The sequence below is a fragment of the Kogia breviceps genome, chromosome 8, assembly GCF_026419965.1.
Source record: "Kogia breviceps isolate mKogBre1 chromosome 8, mKogBre1 haplotype 1, whole genome shotgun sequence".
Lineage (NCBI taxonomy): Eukaryota > Metazoa > Chordata > Mammalia > Artiodactyla > Physeteridae > Kogia > Kogia breviceps.
In genome coordinates, this window is record NC_081317.1 from 92,066,604 (window position 1) to 92,086,572 (window position 19,969).

General features: G+C 49.3%; 1 protein-coding gene across 1 annotated transcript in view; it reads right to left on the minus strand.

Moving 5' to 3' along the window:
* The window catches only part of GABBR2 (gamma-aminobutyric acid type B receptor subunit 2), a 375,844-nt gene that overhangs the window by 68,929 nt on the left and 286,946 nt on the right, over positions 1-19,969 (minus strand). The window contains exons 10-11 of the mRNA XM_059070981.2: positions 16,157-16,307; positions 13,032-13,164 (exon numbers count right to left, since the gene is read on the minus strand). Of these exons, the coding sequence (XP_058926964.1) occupies positions 13,032-13,164; positions 16,157-16,307 (284 nt within the window). The remainder of the gene's footprint in view (positions 1-13,031; positions 13,165-16,156; positions 16,308-19,969) is intronic.

Below are 19,969 nucleotides of genomic sequence, written 5' to 3' on the forward strand. Positions count from 1 at the left end.
CCTAGAGAATCACTGAACGGGGGGTTGTCCTGGGGATCCTGGACACAATGCCCTGTAGCTGGCTGGTGTCACAGACAGACCAACCATTCCGTTCTCAGGAGAGTTCCTGCATGAGACCACCAGACACACCCACTGGGTCAGGGACCTGGGGTCAGTCTGAGTATTAAATCTTAGTAAAGCTTAATTTCTTTCATTTTTTTTTTTTACATAAAAAAGTAAACAAAGGCTGTAATATATTCTTCCACAAGATGATCCCGGTGGGTTCACATCCCATTTGGAAACAGCTCTTCAGACAAGGATGAAACAACACTAGAAGAAATACTCTGGAAAGCAGGACAGTGGGACCCCTACCAGCAGAGCCACCTACCCCCTGCTGCCTCTGCTCAGGGACATCCCTGTGCAAAAGAAGGTGTTATTTCTCTCTCCACTCCTCCACCATCGTTATTTTTTTGTTTGTTTGCTTTTTTGAATTTATTTATTTTATTTTTGGCTGCACTGGGTCTTCGTTGCTGCATGCGGGCTTTCTCTAATTGCGATGAGCGGGGGCTACTCTTTGTTGAGGTGCACAGGCTTCTCACTGCGGCAGCTTCTGTTGTTGCAGAGCACAGGCTCTAGGCACACAGGCTTCAGTAGTCGCGGCACGCCGGCTTCAGTAGTTGTGGCTCACGGGCTCTAGAGCGCAGGCTCAGCAGTTGAGGCGCGTGGGCTTAGTTGCTCCGCGGCATGTGGGATCTTCCCGGACCAGAGCTCGAACCCGTGTCCCCTGCATTGGCAGGCGGATTCTTAACCACTGCTCCACCAGGGAAGTCCCACCATTGTTTTAAGATGGAAATGGACCCTGGGGTTCAGTCCTGGATCCTCGTTGTCCTAAAAGGGCTCTCCTTGGGTTATCACTCCCACTCTCAGGCTTCAACCATTTTCCTTGTGCTGACAATTCCTTTATCTTTCCCTGTTCCTATTTCTCTTCTGAGCTCCAGACCTGCATATGCCACTGTCACTGGAGACCTAGGTGACACTCAGGTGTCCCATAAAACCTTCACACTCCAGAGCCAGAGCTGAGCCCATCAGCCCTTCCGCTGAGTAGCTCCATTTCCTCCCGACTCAGGGATGGTGCCACTATCCACCTGTCACCCAAGTTAGGGACCTGGAAGTGCCCCAGGAATCCTCCTCTACCCTCACTCTCCTATTCAGTCCCCAGGCCCATCTCCTTCTGCTGAACCACTCCCAGACTCGTTCTCTGCCCTTCCCACGCCGAGAGGTGGGGCCCCATGCCTGCACCTCCTAGGTTCCCTTGCCCTCTGGCTTCTGGCTGGATGGAGGGCACCATCAGGAGATCGGAGGGGTCAGGAGAGAGAAGATGGGGTATGTGCTCCCTGCAGCCACTGCTTCTGTGCTGTCTCTGGCTGTAGCTGGGCTCCTCACGTGGCTCTGGCCCTCTCTGGGCTCAGGAAGAGGCCTAGGAGTGGTGAGGGCTTCCTGCGATTGCCTCAACACCTATATTTTCTTCCTTAACCCCACCTATACCTCTGTAGGTGGTCCCTTCACTGGAGTCTCTCCATGTGAAGCACTGGGGTGGGCTCTGTTTGCTGCCAGAGCTATGCCTGATGACCATCTTACTCCCACCTCTCTTGTTAGTACATCCCTCCTCTCTGTTCCTGTGGTGTCATCCAGATTAGTCATTATGAGCAGGGACTCTGGAGCGAGACTGACAGGAGTTCAAGTCCTGGCTTTGTCACTATCTACGTGAACCTGGGCAGGTCGCATAACCTCCTTGAGCCTCAGTTTCCTCATCTGTGAAATGGGGGTAACTAATGCCTCTGACTTTGTGGAGTGGTTGTGTGGATGAGATGAAAGAAGGTATGTAAAGGGCTGTGGTTCTTAATCAATCTGATTTTTGTCTACGAGTTCCTTATCACTGCTTACTGGACCACTGAAGGAGCCTCCAGCTGGTCTCCCGCCCCTCCCCTCACCTGCTGCTCATCCATCAAACACCTCCAAGAGGGACTGTTCTTCAGTGCAAATCTAAGCAAGTCTCCTTGAGCTTAAACTCTTTACTGCCCCATTGAGCTCGCAGGTTAAACTCCAGATTCTTGGCAGGGTGTGGCACCCACCACCCACACCTCTCCAGCTACTGCCCACATAGCATTTCACACCCAAGCAATTCCACGCTGCTTAAACATCCCCACACATCACACTGGCTCATGCTGCAGGCCTGGCACTGGCTATTTCCTCCACTCATAATGCCATCCTCTCTCTAAGCTCTTCACAGATTCTCATTTGTTCTCCAAAATCCAGATTCGTGGGCCACCTCCTCTGAGAAGCCCCTCCCAGAGTTTGCAAGGAGGTCACAGCTGCCTCCTCCCTGAGACTTCTGTCCTCATGCATGTTTCTGCTGTGCTGGTCATGCATGTTTCTGAGATGATGTCCACTTGATTACCTGCCTGCCTCTCCCATGAGATGGTGCAGGGCCTACACTGCCCACCTTTAAATCTCTGGATCCAGCACTGAGGGGGTGATTGGGCTGGGTGGGCCCGCTTATATGGTAATGAGATCTTTGTCACCAAAAATGTGCAAGCTGAGCTTGAGCAAGCACATGAAAGGAAGACTGCAGACAGAACTGGAGAACTGGACAGCAAAAGAGGCTGAGCTTATGGCCTCAGTGGTCCCTTCCTCACAACGGAGTATGCTGTCCATGAGGTAGTGAGCTCCCCATCACTCCATGGATTCAAGCAGAGCTTGGAGGACCCCATATCAGGGTGCTATAGGGGCACTTCCTGCGCTGGGGGAAGTTTCATTTGAGATGTCCCAAGTATCTCCCTTCTGGGTGGCTCTATGATGCCAAATAAACTAGGTTCTGCAGGGCTCAAATGATTCTGTTTTCTCTAATGATTACATCACCTTTAATACAAGTCTCTACTGATTCATCAACATAAGATAAACAGCTACTTCACTCTCTTGCCCAAAGTCTTAAACACATTTATTTTAATGTTAATGTATTTCCTTTTTTCCCCTTAGCCATAAAGCCCCCGGCCCCCTCTGCATACAACCTGACATGCAACCATGGGGAAGAGGAATTTTAGGCAGGCGATGTCCATCTCAGTCTCAACTATGAAAAAGGAAAAAGCAATTAGAGTACATCTCCAGATGGAAGAAAAATCTACACCCAGGGGCTTCCCTGGTGGCGCAGTGGTTAAGGTTAAGAATCCGCCTGCCAAGGCAGGGAACAGGGGTTCGAGCCCTGGTCCGGGAAGATCCTACATGCTGTGGAGCAACTAAGCCCGTGCGCCACAACTACTGAGTCTGCGCTCTAGAGCCCGAGGGCCACAACTACAGAAGCCCGTGCACCTAGAGCTTATGCTCCGCAACAAGAGAAGCCACAGCAATAAGAAGCCCATGCACCACAGTGAAGTGTAGCCCCTGCTCACCGCAACCAGAGAAAGCCCGCACGCAGCAAGGAAGACGTAACACGGCCAAAAAAAAAAAAACAACTACACCCGGAACAATTCTGCTTAGCTCCTCATTCAATTGATTTTGGGAAGGCCTGCTTGCCAGAGTGAAGGGCTTTCACGGCTCTTTTGGGGACCAGCAGGAAGAGGAACACACAGTTTCTCTTGCGGGTCTGTTCTGATGATGACTGAGTTGGAGGAAGCCTTGTTGGCTGGCTGGATGTTGGGGGGTGAGCCATTTTCCTGCTGTCCAGAAAGGTTCGAAAAAGGGCCTTTTGTTTCATTCTGACTGTTCACCCCAGATGATCAATAGTGAGAAGGCAGGCAAGGGAGACCCAGATTATCTAAAAGTAAGCCCCAGATCTCCGTTACCCTGAGGCGTTACAGTCTGGAGCTGAAAGGCGAGACTTCAGCCTGGGATCTCCAGGGCCTGCCTGTCTTTCTGGAGGGAGAGGTGGTGAAGATATTCGGAGTGTTTCCCAAGGCAATATACCTCTGAAGAGCGTGCTCTAGAAACAGCTCCAGAAGACTCTGTCTTACCCAGGGTCCTTTAAGTAAGATCTGCATAGAAAATGCCTCCTAGAGTTTAGAGTACAGCAAAGACTTTCTGGGGGAACAATTCAAGGGCCCACAGGAGATTCTGGGCACAAACACGGGTACTTTGGGACCCAAGTTAGGGCCAATGGGGCATCTTAGGAGATCTGGGGCAAATCAGAGGAAGCCACCCACTCTACGAGGAGGAGTTTCCAACAGGCACCCCCTCGAGGCCCTTTTTGAAAGGCCCCCACCTCCTTAAGACCCTATCAGCTGAAGAACTCGACTCAGAGAGCAGATCGAAGGCTGTATTCAGTTCCCACCCACTCCTGACACCAACACTCTTGTGCAGTGCACGAAATGCATAACCGTACTTGGTGGCCTTGGCTCAGGCAATGGAACAGGGAGGAGGCCCTTCTTCCCCTTCCCCACACAACCCTCACAGGTATCTCAGTGACTGGAGGTTAGGGAGCTTTCTGAAGCACAGCATTCTCGAGATGGGCAGTGGTAGCAGGGGGTGTGGGTGTGTGCTGGGGAGGGGGCTGATGTGCACCTCCATGCAGCTCTGTGGACTGAAGGTGTGGATGAGTGGGTGTGGAGGCAGGAGAGGAAGTGAGGTAGGAGGTGTATAGGCCGCAGGCTGAGCAGCTGCAACTGGTCTCCTGCTGATACTTCAAGATAAGAGACCAGCTGGAGCACTGGGCCCGGATTAGGTGAAAGGCAAAGTGACCACATTGTCTTCATTCTTGTGGTCAATAGGATTTCCCAGTCTGACACATGCACAGAAGGGGTCCTCAGTCTAGCGGAGGGACGAAAGGAGGAAGTGCCAGCCCGTAATATGTCCTGCCAACCTCCCAGAAACCTTCGTGCTGGAATCCATCTTGGCTGAGAGATGTGTGGGCACACCAGGAATGACCCAGTGTCAGATCAAATATGGGCACAAGTGAGATGATCGGCCAGAGACAACTGGAAAATTGCCCCCATATAAGCAACCTAAGCCGCCCCTACTGTGTACAACACACTCCAAGTTCGCCTGTGTGCTCTTTCACACGTACTTTGCTTCTAATAAACACTGTCTCTATTTCACAATCTTGGTCTCTCTGCTGAATTCTTTCTTCAAAGAAGACAAGGACTGAGGTCCTTCTTCCAGCCATTCCACCAATGGAATCAGAAGGAGAGATGGATGTGCCACTGAGACTGCAGCTGCTAGGAACTTTGTGAGCAAATAGGAGGCATCTTTCAGGACTTCCATTAATAACTGCAGCTCCTTCTGAGGGGTCGCCTATATTCTAAGCCTTCCCTAATTGGTCCCTCCACTGCCTCCCCTAGGCCTGTCTCCATCAGAGCATACAACACACCGAATGGGAGTTATTTGTTTAACTACATCTTCCCATCTTCCCATCTATGCTAACTCCCCGAGGGCAGTGATCTGTGCCCAGCTCTGTGCCTGCAGAGCCTCACACATAGTAGGTACCTGGGAAATGTTACCACATGAATGAATTATAAGACAAGGGCTGGGGCTTGCAGTAATCCACATGAGGGTGTGTGGGATGGGGGGACATCATCTGTACATTTGCTGGAGGGGCTGGGGCGCCCCTGGCACCCTCCTCAGCCCCCTCCTCTGCAAGCCAGAGGTCTAGGGAGCCCTTCACAACTGAAGACCCTGGATGTCTAAGAACAAAGGAGATGGGGTTGGGGAGGCTGCGGCCTGTCCAGAACCCTAACTGGCCCAAACAGGCCTTGCCAGCACCAGTTCCTTCAGCCACATCCCTAAGTTGACCTAAATATGCCAGGAAAGGTCACCATCAAACCCTGTGGGCATCCCCTGGCCCAGCTTTCCAGCTACCTTCTGAAATCACAAAGCACTTTACCATATGGCCAGCCACAACAACATGGGATCACAGGCTGAAATAGCCCCCAAACCACATTGTTACATCAGATTATCTCTCAACTGTCTCAAAAAAAAAAAAAAAAAATTCGCCAAGCAAAAAAATATTACAGACATTTATTGCCTTTTACTTGAAAACATCACTAATTCCTACCACTCTTGAACTTGCTGGGAGGCCAGTTGGGTGTTCCCAGGTAGCCTTTGCCTTTTGAGTCAGAGTTATAAGATCCTAGCATCTCTGGGAGGGCTGGAAGGGGACGTCGTGCTTCCAAATCCAGTATCCGGACCCCCACTATTCCATCCCTTCCCAGCTGCTGCCTATCCAGAGCTCATTCATATACCTCTTGTGAGCAGGGTGGATGGCTGAGAGCATGCTTCAGGATCCAGAACCCAGCACTCCATCCTGTGATGGGATGGCCCTGCTTCCTGAGATTCCAGGGTGGAGGGCTAGGATCGCCCTTCCTAACTGGCCCAAACAGGCCTTGCTGATTCTCACGGGACAGGGTTTCTGGTGCTTCCATTTCCTTATATCATCAGTCTCCAAGAGACAAACTCAAAAATAAGCATGGGTTCTAATCTTGACCTCACTACTCTAAGTGTGGTCTATGGATGCAGCCTCAGCATCACTTCGGAGCTTGTTAGAGCTGCGGCACCTCCGGCCACCCCAGACCTACTGAGCCGACATCTGCATTCACCAAGATCTCCAGGTGATTCACGTGCCCTTTGAGCAGCACTGTCTGTGTGGGCAGAAGTCAGGGCGGTAGTTACTCTTGGGAGGGGGGTGCAGATATGCTGGTAATGGCCTGTTTCTTGATCTGTATTCACAGCTGAATCCAGTTTACGAAAATTCATTGAGCTACACACTTATGAAATGTGTATGTGTATATGTACTCTAATAAAAGGTAAAAAAATAAATAAAGGAGTCAGGAATCTCAGCAAGTGGAGGCAGCTGGGAGATAAAGTTGAGCCATGCTCCTCGGTGCTGCCATCAGAGCAGCCCTGGGCTGAACTGGCTTCTCCTAGTTCTCACATCAGATTCCAGTGACTGGGGACTCATATCCAAGAGATCCCACCTGCGTCATTCTTACCTCCCTCGCAGCCTGCCCTGAGGCCCCTTTCAGCACTCAAGGTGGCTGAGGTACAGCAGCTTGGCTTTGACTTAGGCCCTGAGTCTGTCCCCGACCCAGATCTAGCAGAGCAAGGACATGTAAAGCTGGAAGTTGCCATGGACATACCTACACGCAATCAACCAGCATCGACCCCAGTTTTCCAGCCTCTTCTTCATGCCAAGTTTGCTCTGCTTTATTAGTATCTCTCTTAGCTGTGTCCAGAGGTGAACACAGTTATTCAGACATAGCCCCATCATTCACTCATTCATTCATTCATAATGATAATGGCTAGCATTTACTGAATCTTGTTATGTGGCAGGCACTAAGTGCTTTACATGCACTATCTCATTTAACCCTCACAATCCTATGAGTATGCCCATTTTACAGAGGAGTAAACTAAAGCTCAGAGATGTTAAGCAACTTCAAGTCACACAGCAGGGAAGTAGTGTAGCGAAGGATTTGAATGCAAACATTCTGACTGAAATTCTCTTATATGCCAGGCACTATGATATACTTTGGGGATATGTCAAAACTGAATGAATAAATATACTAAAACGACTGAAGCATATACCTTAACAGGGTGAATTTTATGGTATGTGAATAACAGTAGTTCTCCATTTCTGTGGGTTCCACATCTACAGATTCAACCAACGGGGAGCAAATTGAAAATATTTTTAAAAAAATTCTAGAAAGTTTCAAAAACCAAAACTTGAATTTGCCACAGCAGCAACTATTTACATAGCATTTACATCGGATTTACAACTATTTACATAGCATTTGCATTGTATTAGGTATTATGAGTAATCTAGAGATGATTTAAAGTATATGGGAGGACTGCTTATAACCTATGCAAATATTACATCATTTTATATAAAGGACTTGGACATCCTCAGATTTTGGTATCTGCGGGGTTTCCTGGAACCAATCCCCTGTGGATTCCAAGGGATGACTGTACATTCCAATTAAAAAAAATCTGAACAGACAAAAATTTTGGTTGAGATAAATATTGCCCACATTCCTAAGAATTTAGTTGACCTGTTTTTCCTGGTATAAACCAGCTAACAAAAAATCAAAATATTTCTTTAAAAAATGAATGAAATGTCTCAGATATCTTTGTAGTCCGACAGAGCTAGTTCCATACTTTGGTCCTGCCACCTAGCCATGTATGACAGAGTTTCAGTTTTCTCTCCTGTGAAGCGGGGACAGTGAACCCTGCCTTGTCAGGTGGTTATGGGGATTTGAAGGAAATGCTGCACCTGGCAGCTAGCCCAAGGTAAATCACAGCAGAGAACGCTGAATTTTACGAGGGCACAGGCTCCCCAGCTCACACGGCACTGCTGACCACCTCCACGCCCAGGAATGCCCTGAACGCCCCTGGAGCTGTTGAGACCTGCACTGGATCAAAGGCCCACCTGGGTCTTCTCGTCCTCACTGCAGAGTCCCTTTTTACCCCTCCACGCTCGTGCGGGGGGTTTTCTGCCTAGGATTCCACAAGGAAGGCAAGCACCTTTTCTCTTCCCCACCCACCTCGCTCCCTCTCTGGGCTGCCAGGGGCTGGGATTCCTGAGCTGCGTAAGCGTAAGCGAGTGTGAGGGCCCTCCCATCCCCCTGGCACTGGGGCTCCGGCCCACGCCCAGCACTGTCCTCACGGGCAGCTTCGTGCCCACAGGGGCCATGTTGCTATGGTGATTCCACTACCCACTCAGTGTCCAGGGAGACAGCACGGTGTAGCTGCGAGCTGTTTGCAAGACTCGCTGGAACTAGGCTGGGAAGATGCCAGACAGGGTCAGAGGGGGCAGGGGATGGGAACTGAGTGTGACTGCTTCCCTAGCTCTGTGTGTGTGTGTGTGTGTGTGTGTGTGTGTGTACATATGCTCACACATGTACCCACCCTGCTGTCCGAGTTATAACGGCCCTTCTGAGCAGAGGCACAGCCCCTAGAGAGGCATAATCCGTGATCATCACAGGTTTCTTCCTGAGGTGGTGTTTACTGTTTATCATTGTGTTTAGTTTCTATATTGAAAACTAAAAGGGAAAAAAGTGGCAATCATATGGCAGCAGAACAGACTGAACTGTGACTTCTCTTGCTCCACATCTGAAGCTGGCTTCATGATCCACCTTGTCCCTTGTCCTGTAAGATTTCCTATAGAAACAGTGTGGGACACCAGGAGATTATACCGTGACAGGGAGAAAGTTGCTCACTCCCCCGCTACTTGCCTTACGCTCCAGGCTGCTCCTCTGAATTGTCTCATTAAGCCCACACCACAGTCCTGCATAGGGATTTGTTGTACTCATTTCACAGACGACAAAACTGAGGCCCGGAGAGGCTAAGTCACTCCCACACTCTGGAGGCAGTATGTGTAGGGGGCGAGAGTCAAACCCAGGCTGTTGAAGACCTGTGCTCACCGCAATGGGGGCCTCCTAGGCCCAGAAAGAACACAATCCAAGGCACCAAGTGAAACAAAGGAGCCAACCCCTCTGGAATAGCAGGTGGAGGACAACCCAAATTGCACCCATTGGGGCTGGCACTTAGGCTCTAAATTTAAGAGCTTTTGGTTCCCCTTCCTGAGCCATATTGGGGATGATTAAATAAGTGACCCCGGTCTTAGCCACGCACACATTTGTGCTGACCCAATTCAATCCACACTACTTAAGCCATGCCTTTTCCCCACAGTCACGAATGTGGGATTCCCCTTGCAGAGCCTCTGAAACAGCCCCGACTGCAAATAAATGAATCCTCAGGGTGGGGAGAACCAGGCCCTAATATCTTCAGAGCCCTCATGTTCCAGCTAATGCTGATTTGTAATGCGCTTTATGATTTATTCATACCGCCTTGCCAGGCTTCCCAGGACAACCTTCCCCTCACGCAAATGAGCACGACTCCCAGAACAGAATGTCAGGCTTCATTAAGAGAAAACACCCGGGTGTGGGGATGTCCTCGTTTGGACTCCCTAGCCTGCGTCACCCAGTGTCTGTAGGATTTGGGGCAAACTCCAGGAAGCACCTGTGCTCTGACGGCCTTTGGCTCGTGACCAGGGTGAGATGGCAGGAACGCCCTTCTGGGAGGGAGAGACTCTCCAAGGGCTGGGCCTCATGTCTCTGCACCCAAGACTGGACCTCGGGCCAGTGGATGCATTCCTAGGTGGCAGGAGCCAGCGACAAGGAGCCGGGGGGGGACCCGAGTGGAGCTCTGCCCCCGTGATTCTCAGCCAGGAGATCAAGGTGGGTCCCTCAGCTCTCGGGGAGCCACTAAGAGATCGGAGCGCCATGTAAATGAGAAGTCAACACATTGGCCCCTGGAACCATTTTCATTATTGCTGTTGTCACAGTCTCCTCAAACTTGGGGAGGGTGTCCCCAGGGACATAGGGAAGAAGGAAACCCCTCGCTTAGCTTCTTCAGGGTGCCTTGGGAGCAGCCCCTCCCTCGGGCCACACTACTGCCCAGGAAAGCTGACCACAGACACACATGGCACCCATGAGCTCACAAGGCCCCACAGGGCACAGAAGTCATGCTGATGCAGAACTGAAGGGGACCTCATACGCTTCACACCATCTCTAGTGAGCAAGACACAAGCTGCAGTCACCATCCTTGTGCCAGAGAGTCACACTTTTGAGGGCATAAACTGCTAATCCACACCCACAGGGACTCTTGAGCGGCTCAGCTTCTTCAGAAGCTGACTCCAGCACTCTGATGCCAGGCACGTGGGGGACTTGTGACTCGACTTCACCTCCTTAACCCCGAGAAGGGCAGAGTGAAACGGGGCGGAATAAAAAACTCTGAGTAGGAAGCTTGAACCAGGTGAGCTCTGGAGCACGTGGGGCCTGACTGCCCTCCAGGTCCACCCCAGAGAGGAAGGATGCCTGAGCACCCCAAGGACCCCCTGGGGTATTGGGGACTTGACCACGCACTTCTCAAGTGGAACCTTTCAAACAAAGTACGTGTTCTGGGGACATCTCATTTGCTTGACAATTCATGCTGAAGCTGGTTGTTAACAAGAGTCAGTTCGAGGTCATCATCTGCAGGAATCAGGGGAGCATCACTATGTGCTCCAGGAACTTCCCTCCAGTCCACGGGCTGTCCCAAAGTCTGGGGATCTGTCAACTACAAATTGGCACTTGCAGGCTTCCCTGGTGGCGCAGTGGTTCAGAGTCCGCCTGCTGATGCAGGGGACACAGGTTCATGCCCCGGTCCAGGAGGATCCCACATGCCGCGGAGCGGCAGGGCCTGTGAGCCATGGCTGCTGAGCCTGCGCGTCCAAGCCTGTGCTCCACAACGGGAGAGGCCGCGGCAGTGAGAGGTCTGCGTACCGCAACAAAACAAAAACAAAAACAAATTGGCACTTGCCATCTATCTCTACAAGGATTAAATCATGTGCTGCTGCAGCTGCTGACTTTCAATACCCCCTGAAAGGAGTTCAGGGTGGAGAACAGGAATGAGGGACTCTGTGCTCTGGGAAAAACTGGCAGAACAGGTCTTCAGATAGGTAGATATTTTTAGGAGCCAATTTTATGAGTCCAATTCTTGTATCTCTTCATATCTAGAAAAGCACTAAAATCCTTCATGGTGACGTCTGCTCCTCATGACTAGCAGTAACCTTCTGCAAAAAAATCTGTGCTTGATGGCATATACTCCCCCCTTCACCAAAATCACATATATACTGACCTTCCCCGCTGCCTCTTTGGAGCAGTTTCTCAGAGCTATCTGAGATGCTGTCTCCTGGGCTACAGTCCTCATTTTGTCCCAAATAAAACTTAACTCACGATTCTCACGTTGTGCAATTTTTTTAAGTTGACAGACCTGATGCAGTCCTGAAAGTCCAAGGTGTGGGTGGTGACCTGCAGCACATTTAAGGGGTCCTCCACTTGTTTAATCCTCTCTGCCAACCTTTACTTTATGATCATCCAGTAGTGGGAGACACTGAGACTATAGAGCGGCAAATATAATGTAAAAGAGACTGCTTTCCAAAAAAGGGCCTACGTTGCTCTTAACACCTTAATAGAAAACAGCAACAACAGAAGAGTTGCTTTTGGATTAGTCTGGTCAACACTGATCCTTTGACCATCCCTTCTAGCTCTGGTCCTCCAGGCACGGAATTGGATGAATTACTGCATGTCTAACCCAGTTTTGAGAGATCACAGTAAAGTCCAGAAATAAATCCCAACTGGCCATCCTCATCCTAAAAAGTAAGCCAATGATACTTTCAACTGAGTTCTACACAATTGCTAACTGCTAACGTACAAACTCCTTAAAAAGAAAAACAACTAATAACAACAATAACTAGGCAATGACATTTTTAAACATATTAATTAATTTTCAAAATAACATTGCTAAAATATAGTAAATAAATTACACTCTTTTGGGCTTCCTTAAATATATGCATTCTCAATGGGGGTGATATAGTTCCCAAGGGGGACAACACTGGTTCTTGAATGTGAAAAAATATTACTCTTTTATATAGAAACTACAGGTATATTATATAGTACATAAACAGAAATACAGTATATCTTTGGTATTGAAATTTCAAGAAGGCATAATTAGAAAAAAATAGCCTAAAAAGGCTCCTTATGGGGGCAATTAGCTAAAAAAGGGTTGAGAAACACTGCTGTTAAATAGAGAATAAGGAGAATGATCTTTTCTGTACAACTCAAAGTCATCCATTACAAACACCTCTCCTTATATTCTGTGATGGCTGTCAAGGTTGATGGGCAGACTTGTTCCTTCTTACACAGCCCTGACTCTGACCCCAGGCACAGTGCCTGGGTGGGCATTTTTCTCCCTCGCTTTTCTATGTTATTCAATCATTCTCAGTGGGTTGTCTTCTAGCAACAGCCTGTTAAATCCATGATCTTAACTTTACAGGCAATACTTAAGTCCATTCTGGTCTGAAAGCTATACCACGCTGCCCTGTTGAACTGTGTGAATGGCTGAACAAGTTGTCTGCTGCCTGTTCATGTATTCTCACGCAGTTCTGGGTTTGTATCTGTGTTTTTGGTGATTGTGGTCACCAGGAAAACCTTATATCACAAACCACTGGAATGTGCAGAATGACTTACGGTGCAAAGGGTTTCGAAGGTCTTTTCAGAGACAAAGGACCCATCGAGGCCAAAGAGAAAGATGGATGCGTAGGAAAGCATTCCTCCGAGGATGATAAGGTTGTTCATATACGGACTTGACATCTTTATCAGCCTGACAAAAGAAAGAGATACTATAGTTAGCAGAACTGTTAATTTAGCTACTCCTGCAGCAAATATTTTCTGAATGTGTATCTTGTCACCAAGGCTAGAGAAGGAGAGAAAAATGGAAACCCTGGTTTCCTTCACTGCCCCCTCCCCAAGACTGTGCTGCCTCTGACAGGCTGTTTCCCCTGCACTATAGGACCGTGATGCTATCGATTTCTAGTTGTTGATTTTCCTGTCTTCTCAGTCAAGTTCACCTATCACTTCTCTGGGGACAGCTTGTATTGCTGGCTTCTTCAACCATTAATTTTCAGTTTACACAAAGATGTTAAGTCAACAGTTTTTTTTTTTTTTTTGGCTGGGGCTGGGAAGACAGCCAAATCTAGAGAATTCTAGTCTAAGTTCAGCAACCTTCCACCGTGATGGGAGAGATGGCCACACCACACCTTCTCATGCTGAGTGGTCTAGGAGAGACCGTACCGGTGAGAATCCAGGGCTGCTCGCAGTTGTGGTCCTTAGGTGGTAAGCGAGCGTCCACTTTGGCTGCCTGAAGCTCACACTGTCCTGAGCACAAAGAGGGCCACACGCATGGTACCTCCTGGTACCAAGTGATGGAGATGGACGATGGAGTCCCCACTCCCATCCTTCCCCTGTTTTCACCAGGCTGTGTTAAACCATCAGCCAGCTGGAATTTACTCTCAGATGTGTCTGGCTCCCCCAGCACAATCTGTTCAGAATGTCTTGGGTTTTCAGGTGCCCCCATGGTCCAGGTGCCCTTTTGCAGACTGTGATTATGGTCAGTTGTTCCCTGAGCATTTTCTTTTGCATTCTGCAGTTCTATTAATCCTTCCACATTTAAAAATTCAGTGTCAAAGTAGTAGAGAGATAAAAAGCCGGCTGTAAATTGTGGACCCCTCATGGCCTTTTGAATTGGAAGCCCTGAGTCCAGCAAGTGCCCCTGCGACCTCATGAGGTGCACCCTTGGCAAGTCAGTTAGCCGACTGAGTTTCCTCCCCTATAAAAGCACATATACCACTGCCTAGGACACATGTGAAGCTGAGAGGGGATTGGGTCCCTGAAGATCCTTTCACAAACCATGAACCGCTAAGGCCCCTTCATTCTTACTACCATAGGAAGCAAGGAGGGGAGAGGCCAGGAATTGAGGCAGGCTTCCTGGATGGGGTAGACCTTAAAGGATGAGTAGCATCAATGAAGATAGAAGAGAGGGGGATTTGAAACCACAGTGACATTTATTTCCTATCTCTTTGTAGATTTTTTAATCTGAAAAGCCAGTCAAAAAATTCACACAGGGACTTCCCTGGTGGCGCAGTGGTTAAGAATCCGCCTGCCAATGCAGGGGACAAGGGTTCGAGCCCTGGTCCAGGAAGATCCCATGTAGGCCCGTGCGCCACAGCTGCTGAGCCTGTGCTCTGGAGCCTGTGAGCCACAACTACTGAGCCTGCATCTTCAGCTACCGAGGCCCGCGTGCCTGGAGCCTGTGTTCCGCAACAAAGGGAGGCCACTGCAGTGAGAAGTCCACGCACCGCAGCAAGGAGCGGCCCCCGCTCACTGCAACTAGAGAAAGCCCACGCACAGCAACGAAGACCCAACACAGCCAAAAATAAATAAATACATAAATAAATAAATTTATTGGAAAAAAAATTCACACGGAAGCCAGCCTATTGGAAAGAGTAATGGTAATTCCCCCCCAGGAGGCCAAGAGGGGGTAGTTAGGAATTAAAGGAGTATAGTCTTAACGACAGGGACAACTTGCTGTTATGACAAAAACTACCGCAGCTTTGCAGGAAGGGAATCTAACATTAAGAGCTGACCACGGGCCCAGGGCCTTGTGCCGAGTGCTAACATGCATGGTCATCATTTAAGGTTTGTACGGAGTAGATCAGAGTTGCTTCAGTTGTTTTTTTGAGGCAATGTATGTGTTATCGGTGATAAATAAAACAACAGGTGAAAACAACTTTTTGTTCTTCAGCAAACAGGTTTGACCTAAGCAGCTGCTACCAAAAACAAAAAGAAAAAGAAAACAAACCCCCAAATGGCAACAAAAGCTCTAGAGCTGCCAAGTCCCTCCTTGGCAAGCAGGGAAAGAGAAAAACCTCTTCTCTTGGGATTGCGCTTGTCCCTGCAGCCCAGGAGGTTGCCAGGCTGTTCCCCTGGCCAAGGCCCACACTCTGAGCCCTGCTCAGCCACTCCCACAACAAGGCGGGTTTGCTACGGAAACCAAACAAGCTGGCTGTGCTCAGCAAATACCACCGCCTGGGGCGGTGGCCCGTACTAGTACTACCCGTGGCTGGCCAGAATAACTCGTAAAGCGAGTTGCTCTCCTCCAGAGAGGGAAGGGCACGCGTGGGGGAAAAGGGATCAAGGCCAGAAACCCAGGGGATAGGCTCTGCTACACGCAGCAGTGTGGCCTCGGACAGGGCCTTCCAACCCTCCGACATCGAGCCGGAGCTCTCATGTGCAATTGCGGTCGTTATTCGAGGGTCAACCGAGATGATGAAGGAGGCGCTTCCTGGGCTGTGATATGCTGTATGGATGGGAAGTGTCCTTACTGAACTCAGTGATCTCCCTCTGGCAGTGCTTCCTGAAGATGCTGGTGGGTGGGGCAAAGATGTCTGGGGAATTTTGCTTCTATATTTCTCCTCCTGGACCACCACACAGTGCACATGCATGGCCAAAATTCCAAGAAGATCTGTGGACTTGGACCCTTCAGTTTTGTTTAAGCCAGACTTCCTGTGCAAGCAGCACTCCTGCCTCTGTGTGTGTGTGTGTGTGTGTGTGTGTGCGCTCTCTCTCTCTCTCACACACACACACTCACATGAAACATCTAATGACATCCCAGTGACTAAGCGGCACGCTTTGGAAAACTGCCCTAGTAACTTCTTCTGTGCCCCTGGAGAACGTGTTATGTGATGCTCCTACACTTTGTCTATGAGGCTTGTCTATCCAGAAAGGTATCCAAGAGGAGGGCATGAGTGACTTACTTCTGATTCCGATTCTTGATGTTGAAGAAGAGAAAAGCGCTGGCCATGATCATTCCCAGGATGGTAAGGGCGGAGAGGATGCTGTAGAGAGGTAGGGAGATCTTACGAAGCTGTTCCAGGACGATGGTCTTGTCTTTTGGTGGTTCGGATCCTAGAAGATCAAGGAAAAGGCATCAGCTGAGTTCAGTGCATAGTCAGTCCCCAAGAACATCCTTGCCTGGATGCCCTTGACATCTGCCACCTGTGCACAAACTGTGCAGGACACATCACTGGGTGAGCGGGCTCCAGCGGTTGGCCAGTAGGGAGCCTAAGCCAGGACTTAGTTCTTTCTCTAAACAGAATCAATAAGAGATTTGTGATGCATTTAATCGCCATTACAAGACTAGAATTTGGTCTAATTACCATGTTGAAAATCCACCATTTATTCCCCAAAGGTACCAGTGGCTTAGAAGGTGCAGGGCTGGGTGCTGTGAGTAGGTACCATTGGTTGCCTTTGGGGTGAGGAACTTGGTTTGGGCTCTCATGGACTCTGCTCCAACACATGATAAAGGCCACCCCTCAACAGGGTGGAAAACTTGCCTGTCAATTCTGTGGAGACATGTATGTGTTCTGGCTATGGATTTTCTGCCTCAAGGTCATTATGCTATAAAAGCTCCTTCTGGTTTTCCATTTTCATAAGACTTACTGTGGGAGGCAGAAGCTACTGGCATGGCTTCCCCTCCCTGCTGTGCCAGGACTGGACAGAAACTGTGGGATTCCATCCCGCTGTGTGACTGTAGAGATGTCCCTGCTCATACTTCAAGGGCACCAGGCACCTGGGGGAGACCTGAGGGCCTCAGAGCAAACTCATCTTTATGGATGGTGGCAAAATTGTCCTGATTTACCAGGTACAGGCTGGTTTGGGAGGAAAGATGCAGGGACACCCTTTCCTCACCTGCTCACCTCTCGTTTCTTGCAGATCCCTTTTTTCTCAGCTGCTATTTCAGGTCAGGTTTCTGCTGTGGAACTGTGACACTTTGGAGTTTTTCCCTCCAGTGTGGAATCGGTCAGATGTTCAAGAGTGGCCAAACCTGGGAGACCCACCAGGGGTCACGATGACCCCACCACAGCTGTGCCATGGGTGCCAACCTAGGTTATGCCTCCGTTCCCAGGAGACAGGCAGAGGATGGGCACATGTGGTGGCAGGGATTGAGAACTCGCCGGCACATCTGTTTAAAAAACTCTGCTGGCAAGTTCAAATGTGTTTGGAAACATTCAGTGGATAAAAAGAGTCTGAATCATCTAAGCAGTAGAGGGAACTGTCAGGTTCAAAACCAGCTAGAAACCTGCTGGCTTGGTTAATGTAAAGCATTAAGCACTTACATGCAAAATAACACTTATAAGAGTGGCCTCAAGGGCCGAAAGTCAGGGCAAAAGCAGACTCAAGGTGATACAGGTAACACCATCTCTTGCTTCCAGAAGTAAAAGCGCAACACCTGGAAATTTTTCCTCCCCCCACCCCGCACATAGTCTGGGCTGCATTAGGCACCTTCTGGATCCCGAACACAAGAGCTCTGAGTGCCCATGAGTTCTTGGTGGAAATAAGCTCCTCTTTGGGCACGAAGCAAGGGGGCTAGATTTGGATCAAAGGGTATGTGACTACTATAACCACTAGTTTGTGTAGAAACAACTTCAGAAAATCAACATCTCCTCTTATTCCACCTTGTCTTCCCCCACAATGGCACCTTCTCACCGTGCATCTTAGCTAAGTCATTATGGAAGCCAAATGGTAACAGCTTATCAGGAGTGTTAGTAACAGCAGCAGTCCCGTTTCTCGCTCCCCACCTAATCCATTCATTCATTCTTCATCCATTCATCACCATCCTTCCTTCATTCGTCCTCATCAATGATGGGCATCATCACTGATAATCACCTTCCAACTGTCAGGCCTGGCGTGGGGCACCAGTGATTCAAAGATAAGCAAGACACAGTTCCTGTCCTCAGGGAACTTACACACTAGCCATGTTTTTTTTTTAAAAAAAGGGAGTAGCAGGCACATTTATTTGAATGCTTAACATGAGCTGAGCACTTTTAATAGAGATTTTCTCACTTGATCTAAGTCTCATGGGTAGAGAAGATTACTCCCATTTTACGGGGTGAGGGAACATTTTTTTAGGTGTTAAGTGGCTTTTATAGCTATTAAGTAGCAAAGCTGGCCGGATTTGAACTCAGATCTGCCTAGCCCTGAAGCCTGTGCCTTAATCCAATGCAAACTGACTCTAGTGATGGGGTCCAGGTGGTGTGAGAACATCAGGCCCTTGGAGGCCTGAGCAGGAAGCAGGGGGCTGAGTGCAGTTCCACCAGATGGGGTCAGGAAAGGCTACAGAATGGAGATGATGTGGGAGCTGGGTCTTGACAGGAAGATAAGTAGTTGGCTGTTTACTAGGAAGACATGGAAGAAAGGGCATTCTGGGCGGTTGGCCCAGCAGAGGTGAAGGCATGGTAGGGTCTCGGCACATTTGCAGAAATGTCAGCAGTTTGGCTGGGGAGACCTGAAAGAACAGGCAGAGAAGTGGGGCGGGGTCCCCTCCTGGAGGTCTTAGAACCACCCCAGGGAGAGGCCCCTCGCTGTGAGCAATGGGGACTGTGTAGGCCTCTTCAGTGTGACATGACAGCTGAGGGCAGAATGGATTTGAGGGAGTTAGACTGGTGATGGGTGGGTAAAACCCATCTGGTGTAGGCTGGTGTAGGGGTCTGGGTGAGAGTTGAACCCAGGCGGGGGGTAGACAGGAGAGCTGGGTTCTGCCCAGGTGTCCTGGCTCGGCTCTGGGTTCAGAGACTGGTTATCCACCCTCCGGGTGGTGCAGGAAAGCTCTGAGAAGCAGGAGGCAAGCCTGGAACAGCTGCTGCCTCGGTGTTATCCTGGCCTCGCGCTTCCTAACTATAGCTATTGTCCTGGCTGGGTTTTTTGTTTTTTTTATTTATGTTTTTCCTCTCAGTTCTGTTTTGTGTCTCTTATTTATTTTCTGTTTGAATTTTTCTTTCAATTTGTAAACCCAGAATTCTTATTCAGCAAACCCAGATCTCCTGCGTCCAGGAGCAAACAGCCCTATCTTGGGGATCAGACTCTCGTGCTTAGAACTGGCTTTGCCTCTCACAGGCTGTGTGAGTTTGGAGTTTTCTGATCCCTTTTCTCATCTGTACAACAGGGATGACAGGACTTATCCACCCACTTTCAGAATTTTTCTGTGGCTCCATGAGGTAATAAGTGCCTATGGGCTTGGTGACAGCTCCCTCAGGTGGGACTGTGAAGACCACACCTCCTCTTTGAGGCCACCTGGAGCTTTGTGGAATCCCATAGGTCCAAAATCTAACCAAATGGTTCATGGGAGAGTCTTCTTTGGTGGCCTTGGATGTAAGAAGGAACTCCAGGTGCAGAAAGCCAGCTGTCTGTTCTTTGCATTCCCAGTGGAATCAAAGTAACAGCATCTGGATGCTATGGGTATGGCAGCTTCTTCCACAGCCACCCCGTGACAAGGCTGTCCATCTATCCATCCAGCCACCCACCCATCCACCCATCCACACATGCATCCATCCATCCACCCAGTTCCTCACTGACTCATATGCTTACCCTTTCATTCATTTTTTCACCCACCCACTCATTCATTTACTTGATCAATCATGTATTATTTTTTCACCACATGTCACTGAGACCCCAACATGTGCCAGACCCTGGCTGGTGCCAGGAATTTAAACTCAAATAGGATCCAGTCAGGGAGCTCATGGTCCAATAACCTACTAATTTCAATGCCAAGTGACAGTGGCCATGAGAAA